The sequence below is a fragment of the Syngnathus floridae genome, chromosome 1 (genome assembly GCF_059516105.1).
Source record: "Syngnathus floridae isolate MCC-2025c chromosome 1, RoL_Sflo_1.0, whole genome shotgun sequence".
Classification (NCBI taxonomy): domain Eukaryota; kingdom Metazoa; phylum Chordata; class Actinopteri; order Syngnathiformes; family Syngnathidae; genus Syngnathus; species Syngnathus floridae.
This window is the reverse complement of record NC_142413.1, coordinates 8,522,434-8,543,962: the sequence shown is the minus strand read 5'-3', so window position 1 is coordinate 8,543,962 and position 21,529 is coordinate 8,522,434. Positions and strand designations below refer to the sequence as shown.

The window sequence follows — 21,529 nt, the reverse complement described above, 5'->3', positions numbered from 1 at the left end:
ATGTGTCTTAACAATATATCTGTGACGTTAAATTAAATATTGCAGTATACAAGAAAAAGTACAAGCACTGATACAAAAAATAGTAAATGCATTGATTGTTTTTCCCACTACACAACCAGGCCATTGAGTTTAAATTTGCCGATTAGTAAAGGCGATATGTAGAGCTGGCAGATGCAACTGACACTTTGGGAAACTTTAAATACAGTAATGCCTTGACTTATGAGTTGATTTATTCTAAAATTAGCCCTGCAACTCAATACTGAGCCCTTTGGGTAAAAAACACCAACAAAGCATGAATAATTATTATTGTCCGACATAATTAAAAACAATTAAATAGAAAATAATTTTTTCTTCATGATTTCTTGCTTTGATTCAATGGGCCTCCCTCTGGTGTGTGTGACTTGACCACAGGGGGCAGTATAATACAGACACTTTTGATAATGTAACACGAAGACGACGATAAAGTAAAAATGAGTTTTGCAAAAGACAAAAAGACTAACCTGTGAGATTTCTTGTTCCATTGCCTCGCCAATGGAATTTTGCTTTGTGTGTTAGCATTAAGCTAGCAGACCTGTATATGGCGAAGTTATATAGTTGATAAATTGTCTTTTCCTTCCTTACCATTCCGTATGACGTTCCCAAATATTTCTCTCCTGTGTAGTCTAAACATGTTAAAAAACAACAACCTCCTCCCGATAACTGTCTGTGCTTGATTTCATATCTGTTTAGTTCTTTTTGACATAAGCATAGGTTTTTGCTTAGGGAACGTTTCCCATCAGATCCCACAATTTGTGTCCAAATCTTACATTCCGTGTGTGTGTGTGTGATACAAAACAGGATACTTTGGAATTTTTGACTGTGCCATGAGAAGCAATAAGAATTTTGCTCTCGATAGAAATCCTACCATAGTTTTGAATGAAGTCAGATTCATAAGTGTTGTAAACAAACTTCATCCATCAGCTAATTAATTATTCATTGTCTTTTTTTAGCGTTCTGCTTTTATTGGCTAACCCCTTAACCTCTGCACTAAACACACACACAACACACACACACAGACATCATTAGTGTTCAACAAGTCAGCACATTAGCTTGTCTTTCCCGTCACTGTAGGCCACAAACTCTTGTTTATTTTCTGTCTCTCTCCATAAGTACATTATAATTTCCCTTGTGCAAAACCGTGTTCTCTATGCATGTGTGTGTTTTTTTTGCATGGGAGTGAACCTTGCCAATGCGAACAGAAATATTGTTCTTGGATACTTGCCACTCAACAAGCTCAAAAAGTCACACAGTGGCTGTTTCTCTCTCATGTTTCTGCTTCATTCTTGTGTTGCAATGCATACAAATTGCGTGAAATTCATTGATGTGTCGTTTCTCAATATAAAGTTGAATCACCAAACACACGGCTCGTTAGACATGAGTCAAAATGGACCTGCACAAATATCACCAATATTTCCTGGGACTTTTATGTGCTTGCAGGCCTTCACTGGGAAGGGAAGATTGTGCTGGTTGTCATTTGTTAGGGTCAATTGCACAATTATAACCCCTTACTATTTTCTATATTAATCGTAAAAAGCAATGATCCCAAGACACCTCAATATAATTTCAAACTCATTTTAAAACATGACATTTATAGACTTTTTAGAAATGACTCTCCATACCTTTAAAAATTAAATTAAAAATATTGTCTGTTCAATGCACGTGTACTTCTCTTTTATGATGGACATTCCGCCACTAATGTCTGGGGGCTGAAACTCCAAGTTTTGCTGTGAGCTCAATTCCAAATAATAGCTTGTATCTCCAAAATGTTGTTAATCGGGTCACTGGTAATTTGAGTTACTGTACAGGTTGTCTGAGTGAGCCTTGGATCATTTGCATGTGACAGAACTCCAGTTCAATTCTTTGTCTTTTATCTATTTTAGATCACTTTTTTTTTGTTTTTGTATCACCGCTAATCAAGTCTGTAAGAAGAAGAAAGAAATGGGAGAGCCGCATCGTCACAAATGATTGCTTGTGTCATCCGGTCAAGAACTCGACATGTTTTTGGTTTTGGCAGGCCAAAGTGTACATGTCGTGATCATGAATCAAAAGGGTCTGAGCGAATATTTTACAAAGCCTCAAAAGTTAATGACATGTGTGTTCAAGCGAGTGGTTTCATGTGCGCAAAACACCGAGGTGCGGTTTGCGTCAGAATAAAGAAGGAATGATCCATGTCCACTTGTTTTTTTGGCGGTTACCATCATTCATTTCTTGTTTGCTTTTAAAGACCACCTTTATCCGACATCTTGCGGATGGAAGTATTATCAATTCTTCCTTCATTTTAGTAAATCTAGTTTTTCAGTATCTAAAACCAGTATTCCATCCATCCATCCAATGCCTACTGCCCAATGATGGCTGGGATAGGCTCTAGCACACTCGCGACCCCCGTGGTGACATAAATAATATTTATGATATTTTTTTTATATATTCATCACAGACCACCTGTTACCTTGGTCTTGTGACTGATTTGTGCCGCGCCCTCTTTCCAGAGCCAATCAGCTGTTCAGCCAACATTTCAAATCTGCTTTCTGAGTTTGAGTTAGCTTCTCAGTGTGCTGCATGCAAATCATTTCTCCACACATTGTGTTTACAGAGGTAGCGCACAATAATTGCAAGATAAATCAGCTAAATGAAACCAAAGCGCAGACAGAGTGGAGTTAACAACATTATTTCCAGGGGCACTGTGAGAGCGTAGACCACCATGCAGATCCAGTAAGTAAATGGACTTTCACATTGTGTTGAGATCAGCTACACACTCCCCCTCCCTGCTACATCCCTTCCAGCCAATTTGCACGGAATGAGCCTGATGTGTTTGTTTGGAATAGCATTGATTAATGTTTGTAGAACTTCCTTTGCAGAGGTGTCATTTTTTAGCCTATCAGGTGGCAGTGCTGCTTTAATTTGTAAATTTTTTTCTTAATTTCGGCCTACATCTTACAGTTCTTAAGATAATGAAACAATGTGATGCCTGATCACAAGTGTTCAAGTTAAATTTTGTTTATCTACATCTATTTAGGAATGGAACACATTTCTGTATAACTGTAAAGGATATAGTGTTTTTCTGTGGAGTGTAAAAATGGTCTGATTTAAAATATTAGCAGGCCTCGCCACATGCTCAGATGCTACGTTGGAAGGTTCACACTTGTTGGCAAGCTGCCCTTTAGGAGGGTGGGTAGGAGTAGCGGGGGGCAACCTCAGGGGCAGAGCCGGTTGACTCCGACCGACTTTAATCTCCTCATCATGCCAGGGGGCAGCAGGGAGGTTCGGGTTGGATGTTGAGGGAATACAAGTCAACCGCTTCTGCAGTCCCCCTGCTGCTGAGCTCTGACTAAATTTTCACATGTGCCTGAAATAATAAAAGTGGCTGTGGTGCAAGGGGGAAATTTTAATCAAATGTTGGAGGGACGGCATGCAGTTAAGAAAATAGTTGCAGGTTTTGTGGGTAAAAGGCTGATCTGTCAAGAAAAAGGCATGCTTGGTTTTGACTGACACGGTCCCAAAGGTATCTAATAATACTTTGGACACTTGGAAAGTCATTCAATTTGAAATTCAACTACATTTTGGAGGCAAAAACTTGCAGATGAATCAATCAGTGTATGACAAATTATGAGCGAGTTTTGACTTTTCTTTTGTGATGTCACCACAGGGGGGCGACTAGTGGCAGCAAAGTAAACTTCCAGTGCTCTGCATACGACTTTCTTTTCCCTGTCATGTCTTCAAAGTGTGACTTTTATTTGTTTCTATACACATCTTTTTAAATGAATGTCGTGCTTCTGAAATCCCACGTTTTGCACGACAAATGACTTGGAAAAGTTACTGCTTTATTGAAAGTTGTACCGAATCAGTAATTGTTGTGTAATCTATTATTGAAGCAATTTAACCGGTAGCATAATGGGGCTGCAACGGGTTTCATCAGTCGTCCACACATCAGAGAAACAAATGTTTTAATTAGCCTTGTACTGGCCGTGATGCATTCAATGACTGACTTTGTTGCTTGCGGGCTTTGCAGTATTAATGACATTTCATTAGGCAAGTCAGGTTTACACCCCCCCCCCCACCCCACACACGCAACTTTAATTTAAATGAGCAGCTCAACATCTTGGCGTGTGCCTATGGAAGAGTGACCAATAGGGGGCAGCAGGATTTAGTGGAAAATATTAATGATACTTTAAAGTGTTTCATACTGAACGCTGACACTTTAAATATTTAATTTGTCTCGGGCAATTTTTTTTAAAAAGTAGCCTTCATATGGTTATCACAACACTTCTGACATTTTTATGTAATGCATCCAATTAAAGTTTGTAATAAATTTACTTTGTGCTCACCAACATTGACAAAGGGAATAGATTTTCCAGAGTTAGAAGCCATATTTAAAAGCTTATTTTATTTTTTTTAGAGGGAAACTACTTGGTTTCTTAGAAGGCAGAAGTTTCAGCCAGTGAATAATGATGACGAAAATGTTAGTCTTCTTGTATCAAAAAGATATTACAGTTGCATCTATTGGACAGTAATAAGTAATCCAATTTATCTTATATTTAAATGCTGCTTTATCCAGTATGTTATCAATAATTATGTCATCAGTCATTTCAGTTGCAAGGTCTCCTTAAAATTTGGCTGCATGCTTTGTGGGGGAATGAGTACCATCTAGTGGACAAATATAGATTACAAATGTGAAAGACGTCGACGCTGAATCGGTATTTTGAGCTAAATGTGGAATGTAAATTGACATGTTCAGTGCTTTTTCATACAAACAACACTTTATGTCTATGCCGTTTTAGAATAATTTAATTTTAGAAAATGGTCTGACAAACAAAAGCCGAATGGCACAAAATGCGCGTAGAATAGCCCAAGGGGTAGAAAAGGTTTGTGTTGTAGGGGAGAAAAAGAGAAAGAAGGAGTTACGACATTATATTTGGGGGGAGGAATAAAGAAGTTTGCTGTGGGGTGGGGGGGTGGGGGGTCGGATCGGGTCTCGCTCCAAACCTTCAGCGCGCACCAGTCTGCGCTGCGCCACTTCCCTCTCGACTTCACTCCCGGTGACTGCTTCTTCTTTCTTTCTCATTCTTTTATGATTTTTTTTCATGACATCACTTCTTTTATTTGCTGTCAGTGGATGGGATGCTACTGGCTATTATTCCCCCTCCCCAACTAAACATTTTACCTCCCCCGAAGGAGACGTTTTGGATGACTTACCGGATTGGATGGAGGAAATCGCTTTTGGAGACTTTACGCATCGACTTGAGGGATGAATGTGAACTTCTTTACAGCACGTTTTTGTCGCGTTTTGCTCTTTTTTAACACGATTTAACTTTGTCTACAGAAAAGGAGTGCGTTTGTGCCACACATTACGATCTTTAGGTGGAACTTTTTATCATTTTAAACGCTTGGAGAGCAAAGTTTGAGCCGTGGGGATTTCTTGTTTTAATTCAATCTGAGTGGATAAGATGTCTCGGGGGGCCGAACCGAACCGGCTTTGGGCTCTCTCTTCGGCCTTGGTCCTGGTTCTGTGCGTCGTGTCGAGCGTGCACACATGCCCGCACAAGTGCAGCTGCTCCGGATCTCATGTGGACTGTCAGGGTCTGGGGCTCAAGACGGTACCGAAGGGGATCCCGCGTGGGGCTGAGCGCCTGTAAGTGTGCATCCAAAGTATTACGTCTTTGAAATTTGCCATGTGTTACTTCATACTATTGTGAAACTGAAAGGTCCCCTTGAATTTTACATTTGAGTCAGCATTTGAATTTTGGAGGCTTAGAAATAGATTTGGTACGTAAAAGTTAAGTTGCGTGCACCCCCAGAATTAAAATGTGCTTAGAATGGAGTGATGGACAAATCATGAGTGCTATCGCTCATTGCAATTTGAAGTCAACGAAACACTTTGGAGATTTTGTTGTTTTCTTTTATTTCTAGGAATTGAAAATTAAGATTAAGGTCAGGTTTTAATTTTTAGGAAGAGCGTTTGGGGTTTCATTGGGTGAAAACCGAAAATGCCATGTAATAGTAAACATTTTCCAACTGATGTAAATCTAACATTCGAAAAATAAGGCTTTTCCTGGCAAAAGCAAGTGGAAACAAGTTTTCAAAGTATTTTTATTATAATTTAGAGTAACTGAAACAGGGTTGACTTGGATTGTACTTTTTTTCCTTTTTTTTTCTTGGCTGAAAAAAGATTTGAAAGTTTGTCCAACTTAATAAAATAATATTGACATATTTTAAATATAAAAAAAGTAATGATGATGTATTAATTTTGTCTTCAGCGTTCTCTGAGTTATCATAGTTGAGACTCAAATGGACCCAGTTATTAGAACAACCTGCTTAATTTATTCATTCTAGTCATTATCAACCAGTCACCATTTTGGACAGTTCTTGTTGGTAAAAAGTATTAAAACACTTGTTTTGCATGGTTGTGTTATAGCAGGTTTTGTTAACGGGTGAAAAAAGTTGGAAACCTTCCCAACCTGTTGAGCCCAAGGGCGATGATGCAACACTTGCATGCACAGACGTACACCTATGCTGCAAAGCTATATGGAAGTGATTATCCATGCTAATGGTCGAGACCCCCCCCCCCTCTTCGAAAGCCCCTGCAGGCGATCCACAACACAGCCAGAGACAACAAACACAATCAGTGCAAGAGTTTCGAGTGAGGCACTGATATGATTTGCATGCTGTGATGCATGAGCAAACACTGGACACTTTATTAGGCACAGCCAACGGCAAGGGAATACAAGAGCTGGCTTAAACAAAAAAAACTGTGCAAAGATGATATGCCGTTTTTTGTGCAAACAGACATCATGGGTTTTTGTAAATCTGGGATGTGTGATAATTTACCATTGCTCATCTGTCTACTTGCGATTGGAGATCAGTAGGATAAATGCTGTTGGAATTGTCAAAAATCGTGTTTTGAAAATTTGCCAAATGGCAGCTTGAAAGCAAAATGGCTTACTTCCTGTTCAGTTTTGAGCTTGGATCCTTGAGGCTGCTTTATGTGCGCTTTGGGTCAGTTTTTTTTTCTTTTTTTACTTTCCAGAAGGTGCTATTGAGTAAGCTTTGGGCGGTGATTAAACATAAAACATAAACATTTCTTTACAAAAAGAAAAAAAATACATTTAGGTGCTGATGAGGCCACCAAAACGGCATTTATACAACTTGTTCTCATAAACGCATTTTAAAACTTGAGACTTTTGTAATACACCTTCATTCCATGATATTGTGCAGGTGTACCAAATAACGTAGTAACAAAAACTCTGCCAGCCTTCTTTTTTTTTTTGTTTGGTGACCTTTCGGGACCTGTAGGCTTTTACACAGCAATCCCCTGAAGTCATTTTACACGCTAACAAAATAAATAATTAGAGCAGGCTGTGATGGAAGGTGGGATTTGAGGGTCCTACGCCCCTGGGAGGGGGAATATTAAGGAGTGTTGTAGCAGCTAGTTCTCCCTTCTGAAATGATGGATTAACACTTCTCGTTGTCCAAGGCTGTTTGTAGTGCTGCTTGAATGTTTGTTGTCTCATTTAGTCTTTATGAATTAACACTCCGCATTTTTGCTTCTCTGCACTCATTTGTCTAGTCGCACATTTTATTTGAAATACAGTATTGTTTTGGCACCATCTTGTGGCATCTTGATGCTGAGGAAATGTAGCTGTATTTAGACAAAAGTTGTTCTTTGACGCCATTGTATGGCATCTGTAGGCAATTACAGTAATTTCTAATATTTTTTTTGGATGTGTCAATTATTAGTGTAATTCATAACGCAGATCATCTTTCATCATTCAAATAAATGGTAATGCCATTAATCCATTGCATATTTATTCCACAATTTGATAGATTTAGTTTCAACTTCATTCATCCCTTGGGATCGCTCCCTCAGTAAATTCTGGCTCACACCAAAATAGTACAAAAGAGAACATCGCCCATGACAAACAAAGAGAGCAACTCGATGTGATCATCTCGAATCGGTGGTAAGAAAGAAACAAAGCTGTCCCCTCTCATTCTACCTTCCCGCAAACAATGTTGGATGACGCCGTTTGTCACATTTGCTCACATCCTGGCACAAAATACTGCTTAAACATACAAAATGTTTTGTGGTTTTGGTCCCCTGGTGGCTGTTTATTTGCAACGGTGAATGGAAAACATCGAGGCAACAAGCTTATTGTCACCCGATGTGCTTCCAGCAACACTTGTTTCTAATTTTGAACATATTTTAATCAAGAACTTGATCCGAAGAGCCTTTGCGATTTTTAAATTTAGTATGTCGTGAGCTGGTTTTTGTTTTAAATATTTGAACATCTTAACTGGGATAAATTGCCTTAATAGATTACACAACACCTGATGGATTTTGTACCACTTTGTATAAAGAAGGGCCTTAAGTGCAAAAGTACGATTTCAAATCCAAAACCATTGTAGTACCAAGACTAACCTGTGAGAGACCGCGTCATATATGGGTATTGCCAAAGGGTATAACCATGTTGATGACACCTATTGAATGTGATATTCAAATTGTAACACTTAGGACACTTGTTCCTTACCATTTCTTGAACTAATACAGAAGAAAAATCTTTATTACCACACACCACAGGATAATCGCTATCTGTTGGAGTCGTCTGAATCGGGATTTTGATATTAATGTTGGGATTTTTTTGGACGATGGTATGTATGTACTCCACCAAAGGGGTCAATTCAAATTGTAGGTGTTGAAGAGGTTTCACCTTTTTGTGACAAATCTGAACACACAAGACAGTGGCTCAGAATAAGAGAGAAGCTCGCTCTCTTGCATGTTTTAAAAGTGTCCTTCTTCAACACACCTGACTCATTCCCACCAACAATGGCGAGTCACCTCCTCTAAACGAGATACCCGTTGAAGTTCAAAATCGACCGGTTAAGAGGCAGCATCGTGCCAGAATGTCCAGATTGGGAAAATTGAACAACTGTATCATTTGCGTTGGCTTTCAGAATATGTCGGGAATTAAAGATCGGAACATTCAACAACTGTAACATTTACGATGGCTTTCAGAGTATGTCGCGAATTAAAGATCCCTTATACCTTATAGAACAAGAACTTAGCTCCTCTTTTAATGAGGCCTTTGGTGACTTTGATCAGAAGAGAGAAATCGACTCCAATTAGGGCTGATTATGCGTACTCGTTTTTATGGCTGTGTCATCATATCTTATGTATCATGAGAAAAAAAATCAATCTCTCAGTATACTTGAGACAGCCAACAATCGGGCAACTTCTAGAACGTGCAAATGAGGGTCACATTGTTGGGTCGCAATACTTTAGTCCACACGCCCTCCCAATTCAATACTGCAATAGAACATTTGAGAAGGGGAAAAAACATTTGTGGGGGCTACTTCTACTACTACTTCTACAACTACTACTATTTTTACGCTCCTTTTTATCGCTAGTTCAAACCATATGTATGCACTTGGAGAATACTAATGTCAAAAAAAAAGAGTCCCAGAAGTGGTTGCAAGTACAAGACACAAGTTGAGAAGGGGAGGGAAGTGGGAATAAAAGTCAATGGTGGTGAAAATAACCCCTGGATAACCTGCCGTGGAATATTGAAAACCACGGGAGACCAGATCGACTGCTTGGATAGGAGAAGAGTAAATCAAAATTGAAAATAATTGCCCAGAAATATCTTGGAATTATTTTTTTTTCCCAAGCATTCTTTACATTGCACACCTTCAGTTTACCATAAACATCCAGCCTGCTGCAATTTCCACTTAACTGTGATCAGCCTCCATCAGCGCCACGCCCTCCTCCGAGCTCGTCAGCGGCAACGTTCCAACGGTGGCGAGCGGAATCTCTGCGAGACTCGATTAAGTTAAACAACCACACGGACCGTTTAGACTTTTTAACAGAGTATGTCATCTGACCGCAATGTGTTCACTTTGAGTTTTGGAAGCATTGGCCATGTTTTTGTTTGTGCTGCACTTCTGCATGTCTGTGGGACGCCTCAGCGAGAACGCGGGCAGGGTGGCGCTGATGTCATCGCAGAGCCTTATTGCTATTGCAGACATTTTATTTTTTAAGTACTACGACATAAAAAGCCACAAGCTACTTATTCATTATGCCGCTGATGATCCCTTGGTCACAAATCGTTTGATGCACTGAAGCCAAAACAAAAAGTTTGGCTTTGCACTTGTAGGTCAGTGGGTGACGCTCCAGCTGACCTTCTCTTTCATGACTTGTTGCACTGCTCGGGCGGCCAGCTGGCTTAAGCACTTTGGTTTTCAGGCTTTCTGGGAAACCGTAACACACATGAGTATGAGGCTCCCACGTACTGGCGCAGATGTAAGATTTGAAATTTAAATTGTGAGTGAATGATTTTTTCTCCACTAGGAGAAATTTAAATGCTGTTGATTTAATTGCTCTTATTTCTGTGGGCAGTTTAGCAGGATTCTGCAAAAACAACCTACCAGAGGAGAGCTCATAAAATTTGATGGCGATTCATATAAAGTTGTGGATACAGAATTGAAAAAAATAAAAGAAATAAGCTACCGTTTTTGATTTATTGATCTGTTCCGTAATCTAAAATATGACCAGTTGTAAATTGTGATAACAAACTTTTTCCTCGATTTCGCCTCCAAATTCTGCCTTAGTTTGACTAAAGCGTTGCTTTTAAAATGCCCTTTTTCTTTGATCACATTGATTGATGATTAGGTGTAAGGGTCATTAACAGTACAAAGAGAAGAGACACTGTGTACATATATGGACACGGATTATCATGGCTCATAAAATGCAATTTTTTTGATAAAAAAGTTGTCATGAAGTGAAAATAATTGCAGTCTTTGTTTTGAATGGTGGGGCAGACAAACTGTGTGTGTATGTGTGTGTGTGTTTGAATTTATATGACATTAACAAGCCACTGTTGTGTTTGGCGGCTGTCACCAAAGCAACACGTCCTCTTTTCCCCTCTGCTCGTTCGCTTTCATTTTCTGCAGTCACCGGTGGGTATTAATGTTCTGGATCACAGGAAGAGCAAGAGATTTCCCAAAATGTTTTAGGTAGCTGAGGTCAAGGGTCAGATCAGATAGAGAAATGTTTCTTGTCAACACCTTGGGATGTAGAGCTTTTTCTTTTTTTAAGTCAGTCTTTTTAAAAACATGATGGAATTGCACTGTCTTCAGATCGACTATTGATTTAGAGAATTTGTAAAACCAACCATATTTTTAAAAAACATTTATTCGCTTCTGTCCAGATTACTGTTGCTTAATTTTATTAGCTGTTTTTATTTGCGGTTCATACAGAAAATATAGCTTTTTAATTAATATTCATTTTTTATTGCCTTTTGGATTATCCATTTTGTTTCTTTTTATCACACAGTATTAGCCACATAGGAAATAGATTTCCCATTAACTGCTGTTCTAATTGTATTTTATTATCTTTGATTATTTTCAAAAATAAATACAAAAATGTATTTATACATTTGCATGATAAAAATGGACTCTAGACTATTTTAATAATTAATGCTACATGAAAATCTGATACAGTAGCTTACGTAATGCCATGGATTTTTGCAAACTAGTGCAACCTGAATCAACAGTGCCTCTGCAGGTAGCAACCAAGAAGTGCACTCTGTCGGAACTCAACACTTCAAAACACCACTAATCAATTAATCCTGATTGATTGTTAGTCATCAATTAGTTGATTATTGCCTTGCCAATTCATTTGTTTGTCTGCACTGAGCAAACGTCTGTGTTGAGGGGTCTCCCATCAGTCCAAACACCAGCACCTCGGTGTCGTGTAAATCCAGACAGAAGCGAGTCACCCAATAAACTCTGACGGCGCTAACCAATCACAGCGACATTTTACAAGCTTGTTTAGCTCGCCAACCTCAAACAAAGGGACAGGGTAGATCTCTTTTCAAGTGGTACAACCGTCGTTCTTGTCAACAAACGATGACTTTATTTTTCTTCAGGCAGAGCAGGATTGGCGTTGGCAAAAGGGCGGGAGCTTGGCGGCAATAAAAAAAAAAAAAAAAAATCATGCTGTAAACCGTGATGGAACAAAGACGCTGAATGTGCAAGATGCGTTCAAGTGACAGAGTAAGGGAAGTCAACACCAATTGGAAATTGGGCAGTGAAGTTATGTTTCCACAAAACAATTTGGAATGCTTAATCCTGATCAGGCTCCCAGTAAAGAATGTGTGTTGACACAAGCTGCCGACTACAGCTTAGTCTCGATTTTACGCGCTTCGATTCTATGCGAGTTTCTAACGCGGTTTGATCATGGACCCCAAATTTTTTCATCGTATTTTAAATGCACGATATTGTAGAAATTGCAGTGCGAAACAACAAGAGGCAGTTTCTACTTTTGACTACGCAACGGCGTGTCGTATATTCTACCCCCCCTTCTGTTTTCCTCAGTAACATAGTGCTGCAAAATTTTGGCCTTCTCCCTTGAAGGGACCGCAGCAATAACAAAGGTTGAACGATGAAACAAAGCCACCGACCGGCAGTAAATAGATTTCTGTGGCACCTATCTATTTATTTTTCTACATTTTCATGAACATTTAAAGGCGTCTACGTCATGGCTCTCTGGAAGGAAGTAATTGTGTCAAGGAAGTATGTTGAAGTGATACATCTCAAGTGAGCGTCAGTTTCCTATCTTGGGGTGGAGATGCATTGAGTCTGTGTCGTTCGCAAAATTCCAGAGATTCATTGCCGCAAATGTATGTTTTTGTTCTCTTGAATGGCAACAAACTCGGTTATGTGATGACGGGATTTGTTTCTTGGCATTCATACTGGCATTTTACACCTGACCAAAAGTTTCCCCAGATATCTACAAAATACATATAAAGATGCTTCTTCTACTTCTAGTTACTACTACTACTGATTTTACTTCTAGTACTTCTTCTTCAATGACAACTGTCACCCAATTTGGACTCATTATGACATTTTGTGTATTGATGCCAATTTTGCCAAACTTGAACAATCTCATTTTGATTTAAATTGCTGGCAATTTTGCAAAAATATTTTGATCTGCCGGCTTCACACGCTGCAACCCTTCCAGTGAGGTTCTTCTAATCTTCCTGATTGAATGCAGCGTTCCAGGAATTGAAGTTGACACAAGCAGTTGTCAGATGTCCTTTTGCCATTTATATCTACTATTTGACAGAGTTGTCGTAGTTCCTCTATTCACGCTTGAACTACACTAGCAAGGCAATCAACCAGCTTTCATCTCCACTCAACCAAGTGTGAAGACAGCCCAAGACTGGATTGTCCCTTTAAGAAAATACATTAGCGGCCTTTACACTGTAGTCCCCAAAAATATGACCGACTTTTTACATCTTTTCATGTCCAGTCTTGCCTTTCATCTGTTTGTATATGTAAGGTCAACTCGGGTTCGCGTTCGTTTCCTTTGGCACCGTCTGCATTCCGGCCAGTGACAAAGCACCGAGACCGTTCAGCTGAAAAGGGTCCACGGCAGACGTCTTCTGAGAAATGTTCAAAGGCGACATGAGGAACAATCTTGCCGTCGTGCTGTGACGGCAATAAACCGCAGAGCAGATTCCTCTCAGCGGTGTTTGCAAATGTTTACTCTCGCGCTGTATATTCTGCCAGGCCAAGTGATGGTGGTTGATCTGCACGTTGAATTATATGAACGATAAAATTAATTCATCTTCACTGGCCTACATGGATGGTTGTTTTGGAAGAAGTAGGACACTATCGTGCTTGATGAGAGAGACATCGTGAACCTTGGTACCGTGTTTTTTCTCCATTGGAGCCAAATATGCATTTCTTTACAAAAAATCATAGGTGTTCATCCAAACTTCTCCCGACATTTAAGCATGTAACGATTATCAAAGCTAAGACTGCGCCTCTGCTTGGCTTTTGTCTTTAAGACTCGTCTACTCATTCCTCAACATTGGCCAATGCTGACGATTGAAATTCCAAACCTCCCAACTGATTGTTCTTAGGTTGTCTTGGCGGATTGGAGGAGCATTTCCACCATTTGTTTTACTCTTGTTGAACGGGTGGCTGAAATCGTTCAGATCCTTGCTTCTGGCCGTCACAAACAGTTCCATCTGTTTTCAATCTGAGATTCTAGCAATGGTCCCTTTGAAACTGTCTTCTGAATTGTCCGCACATCGGTGATATCGTGCAGTCGTATTTTATTCTCTTCAAAAGTTAATCATATATTTTCCATTGCTTAGGTTTATTTACAGCAGATAATTCACTTATATGGACCTCAAGTGCATGACAATACACTTCACTCTAATCACGATATGATGAGTTCGAGTGCTAATTAAATGTCGTTCACTTCAATTATGACACGCTGATTAGAATACTTGTGATCCAGTCCACTTGCACCAAGATGTGATTTACCCGTTTTACACTAAAATGGAAAGAATTCAAATTATGATACAATTAATTCCACTTATAATCAAATGTAAAGTGAAATGGTTTTGTACTTCCAGTTGTACTTATTCTTTGTTCTTCTACAGTTAACGTTTGATATCATTTAGTTGGATTACTTTCATCTGACTCGATTAATTGTCAGAGTGAATCGATGTTATGGAGACCTTGTGTATCAACCTATTCTCCTCTCCTGGACACTTTACCATGAGTAGCTAATGTTACATCACAAAACCCGCCAGTTGAACTTTCATGCCCGACGTCAGCCCTTTCTTCTCTGGTGACAGACATGTCGGAGAACTGGTCGAGGGGATTGAAGGGGAGGAAGTGGGCAATTAGGATTCCTTTGCCTGGTTCCAAGTCGTCCCGGGCGAAATTGAGCATACCTATCTGAGGGCAAGAAAAGGAGGAACGATTAAAAGTGCTTTGTGGAAAAAATAACAAGAGATTAGTGCAGGAAGTCCAGAATCTCATTTTTTTTTCTCCTTTTTTCTGTGCTCCTCAGAAGAGTGAAATATCTAAGAGAGGAAACTTGTCTCAGACAGAAAGGAAGCAAAGAAGCTCAAAGGTCAAGAAAAGGCAAACACATGTTGTAGATGAGACTGCGAAAGAGCCAAAGAGCATTTGAAGTCAGGATTCCTATTTTAGCTTCATGCCAGCAGAAGAGGCAAAAATACTTTCAGTCTACACAAAAACAGAAGTGTAGATACTTGTCAAAAAGAATCTTGTAAAAGTACAAGTACGGCATTAAAAATATCAAGTTTAAGGCCCTATCCCACTGAGGGGCGAACGATTGTGAGCACTGTCAAAGGTCGAGAATGTTGCGTTCTCGGCAGGGTTTGTTCAAGGTAGCAAATGTTCTCTAGTCGGTCACCAGACGTTTGCCTGTACTTTTCTTGTCCCAAGAGTATTGTGAACATGTTCAAAATGTCCTTGCGACGACAAAAAAATCACTAAAACTATCGGCGAACGGCCTTGCCATAGCCTTGCTATCTTAAAATCTAGCTCATCCAAATTGATTATTGGACTAAAGCAACTTGTAAAAACATTTTTACATTTACGCAGTACAAAATCATAATTAAACACAAGACAAAAATAACCTTTTCATGCACAAAACAGTTTCCATCTTTTGTGCTTGTACTGAGAACAAACCAAGTCAAGTCAAGTCAAGTCAAGTCAAACAAACAAACAAAACGGGACACAATATCAAGCCTCCTCCCCTTCTCTGAGGAGATTTTGTCGCTTGTGTTGCCATTTGTCGCCATTCTTTCCTTCCATGCACGCACCGCTCAACTTGCGGTTGGGTCGCGAAGTTTCTACTTCCCGAGAACACCTGCCGTTTCACTCCCGCCTCTTGTTATAAACGTACACACATGAATGTGAACAAGTAGTTGTTAGCGCTGTCACACTGCCAGCTGGTCAGTTCAAGTGAGAGTGAAGCTTTACTGCAGGGCGGGTCACAAATGCACAGTAGCCGCAACACCAGCATGCTCTTCGCCTATACTGTGCAGCAATTGTTCCAATTTTGAAACAAATTGTCCCTAAAATAATCGAAGAGAATCGTCCAGTCTGGGTTTCCTCTTAACTAATGAAGTCAGCTTTGACATGAAAAAGGAACAATAAACTGAGTCTGGGAGACTGCAGCGTATTATTCTCGCCTTTACGATTCTGTCTTTATGGTCGTCATCACGTTTCACATCTCTTTTCTGTTCTGTTCCACTACAAAAAGGCAGTTTTTTTTTAATCAACATGTCATTGTTATGAATAGTTTTAACTACTCATTTTATTCCCCCCCATTTAATTTATTTTATAAAAGTTGAGCAGTAATACTTCATTATATTTAGTTTAAATGATCAGTGTTCTATTTGTGTTTTATTGAGATTTATTTCCCAATGATAAAAGTATTTGAAAACTAATTCCAGAACATTGCTGAAAATCTCAAAATATATTTTGGAAGACCAGGAGACATTTGCTGCGTATTCCAATAATTCACAGTGCACAAATAAGATGGGGAGTCATCATTTATTAATTCATTTATTCTATTGTTTGATGTCGTTATTTTTTTAGACTTAAGACTTGCACCCCCTCAATTTTTCTCCAAACTGCCTTTGAATGCATCATCAGTTATGGTCTGAATTAATTTTTTTCGGGTGTTATTGGCTTGTGAACTATAGGCGTCCTCCAATAAGGCAAGCTGCCTTTAATGATGCACATTAAATTACGTCTCAGTGCTTCTTAAGAAAAAAAAATAAAAGACACGGCCATAAGAATATCTTCCGAGATTCTAGGTCAGATCCTGTCTTTCCGCGCCTTTATTTATTATGCCACTTTCCACCTGGCCTCGTGTGTTTGTTTGAATGTGGCAAAGCGGTGGAGCACAAGTTTCCACAGCAAGCAAGATAGAGATAAGGATGGCGTGATGATGAAAGACAAGAAAGGGGAAATGTAGCCAACTGTAAATCCAAAAGTGAGAGATTGAGATAACGCCAACCAGATTAGAGAGGAAGGAAAAAGCAAGGACAAAGTGTTTAGTCAAGTAAAGACGAGAGAAAGATAGACAAGATCAAAACGGGGGGTGGGATATCTATTGTCGGAACAAAATGTTAGTATAAAGAGCACTTTTTCTTGCAGAATTTAAAAGTGTTTTAATAAGCGGTCTTCTTTTATTGCCTTGTAAAAAATATCAAAAGTAAACTTTTGCGTGTGTTTGTGTGTGTGTTGCAAGTTCCCTCCCGCGGCGTTCATGTCATACTTTCAGCTTCACCACATTTGACCTTTTCAGAGGCACAATGCTCCCCGGGCCTCACCTTCAACCTCCTCCTCCTCTGATTCTTTCCAGATTTCCATCACTGTCTGTACCATTAGGCACATTAGAAGCTCCACTACCCACCCACGCAGTGTTCGCCGTTGTTGGGACTCGGATACTGTATGGTGGCAGTGAACTCATTTCAAACAGCAGTTTGACTAGAGACTTTAACCTGGTTATTGCCGCTCCCAGTTGAAGTCAATTGTCAGTCACAATAAAAAAAAAAATTTGATGTCGTATGAAAGCAGACCACTTAGCGTGATGCTAACAATCAACACAAAATGCCAAAAGAAAGTGTAGCAGTATTATAACGCTTCAAGTATTTGAACAAATTCAGTTCATGAAGAGAAAATATTATTTTCATTCTCTGTTAAGAATGACAAATACTACTGCAGCATACTGAGTCACTTAATAGTAGTTGTGAAACTCTTCTTTATTTATGAGTCATCGAATGAGCATGCTGTACATCTTTTTTGTGACATATTTGTTTGACGGTGGAACATTTTTCTAATGTGTGGCTTTGCTCAAAAAAGATTGAGAAGGCATGCTTGGGTTTAATCCCCTCTACCTCTCATTGTTGTCCGCCCACACTTTGTGCCGCAATCTCGCGGCGGACCCCCCTGGACTTCACTTTGGACCAGTGGCCTATGTCTGAGATTTCAGTATGGCTCCTATTAGCTGCCTTGAAACCTAAGACGGGGCTTAAATCAGATTTATAAATGTTTAGGTGTGTTATGAAAAGCACACATGGCGGGGGCTGCCTCGGCCAAAGCTAGACTGTTTATGGCAATATACACAACACACACACACAGTGTGTGAGTGTGTGTGTATGTATGTGAAACAAGAGGGAAAATTGCCTTTGTTGTCTGGATGTGGCCTACTTCTTTCCGTGCGACAGCGTTTCAGTAAACAGCCGGACGTAAAAAGGGAGCCGATGAACACGCACACACTTGATTCTACACGATGTGTATATATACATCGGAACGTGATTGACTGACAGGCAGGAAACATGAGCAGCTTTGAAGTTGTGCTGCGGAAAAAAGTCTTATTGCATTTTTTGTGTTTAATGAACGTTTTTGGGTTAGGGCTGGACTTTGTTTGCACGTGCGATGGTATGCATGTGTGTGGGCTCCACGGCCGCCGGGCATTCTCACGCTCCGCCGGCCTCCATTTTGTAAGACGTTTACTGTTTGTTGGTGCTCGTTGAACCTGATCAACCTTTAATTTTTGCCTTTTCAATGTGCTTTTGATGTTTGCTGTTTAATGACAGAAATGTTCTTTCTTTCTTGGCCTGCAGGGATCTGAACAGAAACAACATCACCCGGATCACCAAAGTGGACTTCTCCGGCATCAAGAACCTTCGAATTCTGTGAGTTCGTCCGTCCGTCCGGCCATCCATCCATCCATCCATCCATCCATCCATCCATCCATCCATCCATCCATCCATCCATCCATCCATCCATCCATCCATCCATCCATCCATCCATCCATCCATCCATCCATCCATCCATCCATCCATCCATCCATCCATCCATCCATCCATCCATCCATCCATCCATCCATCCATCCATCCATCCATCCATCCATCCATCCATCCATCCATCCATCCATCCATCCAATTTTCCCACTTTAAGCTCCCTCTCTCTATCACACTGCAGCATATGTGTGTTTTGTGTCTGTTTATGAGATCTTGTCTTATCTTAACCTTTGCCGTCATTACTTTTTATTTCAAGGAATTTGTGCTGTACAAGAACACATTGGCTTTTCCATGAAAGACAAATGCTTGAATGAGCTTCTTTTACCCTATTAGATGTGTGTGTGTGCGTGTGTGCATGTGTGCGTGCACGCGGGCCTATAATAACTATAATCACAGAGGCGCACTCCACAGGCCGGCAGATAAAAATACACCCGCTGCACAAGCTGGGTTGAGAAGTGGAAATAAGTCGATGCATGTGTGTGTTTTCATTTGTAAGCACATTTGTTGACCACTGCGGCTTTTGGCACTCACGTCGGCCAGTGTGACAACTTGTGTGTGAGCCATTTTCGTATGCCCCTGCATATCTGCAGGACTCGATGTGGACGAGTCTGTGTGTGTCTGTGAGAGAGATCGAGAGAACGAGACAGAGCAAGAGAGAGAGAGAGAGAGATGGCTTGCCGGCTTTTTTTTCATGTGGTTGGATAGAAACTGCCGTGACATTTCCCCACTGTAAATCTCTGCAAATTGGCCAGGAGATGGTTTGTGGAAGTGAAGATAGTCTGAGAAAAGTGCTACCTCAAAAACACACGCACACACACACGCATGCACACACACACCCACACGACTTAATGAACACTACCATTTGTACGCATGGAGAGATAAAACAAGTGTGGCTTTTCCCCCAGCTGACTTTAAATCGTTGTGTGATCGTGACCATTAAACGTGCCTGTTGATGCAGACATTCCTGTTTTTTTCCTTACTAGAATACCCGAATATGCTTAGAGCGTTTCCACAACATTAGAGCATTGATGCATTATAAGATTGTTCCTCATGTTTTTCCACCAAGATATTTATTGAAATAGACGCGGCGAAAACAATCCCCAATGTCACAAATATGTAGACATGTGCTTTTGTTGCCGTGACGGCCAGGGGCGGAGCTAGGGAGTTCAGAAAAGGCAAGCGGTTACTAGTTGTGGAAGAAACACCCCGAAAGACTGTAAAAGCATGGCTTGTATTTTCACTTGTGGAAGTAGCGCTTCATCGTCAAGATGCCAAATTAAACTGATGGGCAATTGGTGTGCTGTGCAAAAATAATTATAGAAATACAAACATTCCAAATAATTTGAAGAGTCAAAAAGTACAAAGGCTGTGTGTCAACCAAGCGGCACTTGGCATACTCGAAGCCAACAGACTTGCTCCAGATTGTGGAGGAAATGACTAACTCCAAAGTGTGTTGGATTTGTAGGTAAAAAATGTGTGCTTCACATTGAACCCATTTAGTGAAAACAAGATAAATATGCCCTCAAGTGTTGGTTAAATTCCTTTCTGGGTCTCCCGTGTTCTGGAGTGTGACATCACTGCATAGCTTTCTTTAAACATTGCACATAGTTGGTCAATGGAATTTTTGAGACATTTTTTTATATAAAATTTTTATATAATCTGTGCATACATATGTGCGCTATAATTTGATGTCAGCAATAATAACTTATGACAGTTTGTTTGATTTTTGACCTATAACATGTACAAGACAGTTTTTGAAATCTTTTTGTGAAAGAAAATTTAAGAACCGTTATTGAGGTTGCAGAATTGTCCACCCCCCTCTTGTAACTATGATGTGACTGACTTCAGTCAGCCCTCACATCGAATGTGAGTAGGAATCATACACCTGACACCTTTTCGTGCCTCCCAAAAAAAGTTCAGTTATTCCAGGTGGTGTCAAAGCCCCCCGTATTTCAGTTTGCTTTTTAAATTGTACCGATTATCGGTCAGATGACACTGGTCATTAAATTTTCTTTCCATTTTATAACCAGAGCCTCAAGTCATCTATTATTATAGATGCATTTTTTGTGTTGATTCCGAATCAGATTTTTTTGTCCTCTGGCCCATCAGGTGAAACACATTAATCGGTGTCAATTTAAAAAAAAAAAAAAAAAAAGTTATTGCAGTCGGAAAGCGTCCTAGCGTCCAGCATTGACGTTTATAAACGTGCTCCACTTTGTCCACGGACGACAATAACATTCTTAATTTTCCCAAAAGTAGGCTCTGCTAGTTGTCTAACCGCCAAGTTGTGTTTGACTTTTAAGGCCCATTTTTCTTTTTTACAGCAAATTCATAATTGTACAACTGGAGGTCCAGCCGTAGTCCATCAAATCCAAATCCAGCTGCACAATTCTCTAAACACGCGGCGGACTCATGAAGACAGCACAGTAAATGATTCGAATGAGATTAAATTGCAAAGTGATTGGTGTTTAACCCAGTCTCCTTGGAATGCAAAGTATTTGTGTTCATCACAAAAAACGACTGCGAGCACTTTCTAAAGGATGATGACGGGAATACACGTTAACGGCTATCGGGTTGAAAGATGGATCGAGGGCGTGATGAAAGACGATTGAACGGATCCAAAAGAGGGATGAGCTGATATTTGCTTGTTTTGGCTCGCCGCGTTGTGACATTGAACACGGTTGACCTTTGCGTCACGTCAAATTCATTTTTCAATCACTGCGACATCTTATTTTTGTTTTTCCAAGCATTCTTTGGTCGTAAAAGTGCAATCGCCTTCTTGGAAACATCTCCATTTCAATCTGGCACCGGATCGACTTTTCTATTTGTGTTGGCGGAAGGAGGAAATTCAA

The 21,529-nt window shown here is 40.0% G+C and overlaps 1 protein-coding gene across 3 annotated transcripts in view; it reads left to right on the top strand.

Moving 5' to 3' along the window:
* The first annotated feature begins 2,545 nt into the window (after nt 1-2,545).
* Nucleotides 2,546-21,529, top strand: part of slit3 (slit homolog 3 (Drosophila)) — a 170,974-nt gene continuing 151,990 nt past the window's right edge. The window contains exons 1-2 of one of the 3 annotated variants that reach the window (XM_088398680.1): nt 2,546-2,748; nt 18,498-18,569. In XM_088398680.1, coding sequence (XP_088254806.1) covers nt 2,738-2,748; nt 18,498-18,569 — 83 coding nt within the window. In that variant the 5' untranslated portion in view covers nt 2,546-2,737. Of the gene's footprint in view, nt 2,749-5,032; nt 5,666-18,497; nt 18,570-21,529 lie in introns of those variants that run through there. The other 2 variants (XM_088398590.1, XM_088398507.1) reach the window with 2 other exon arrangements.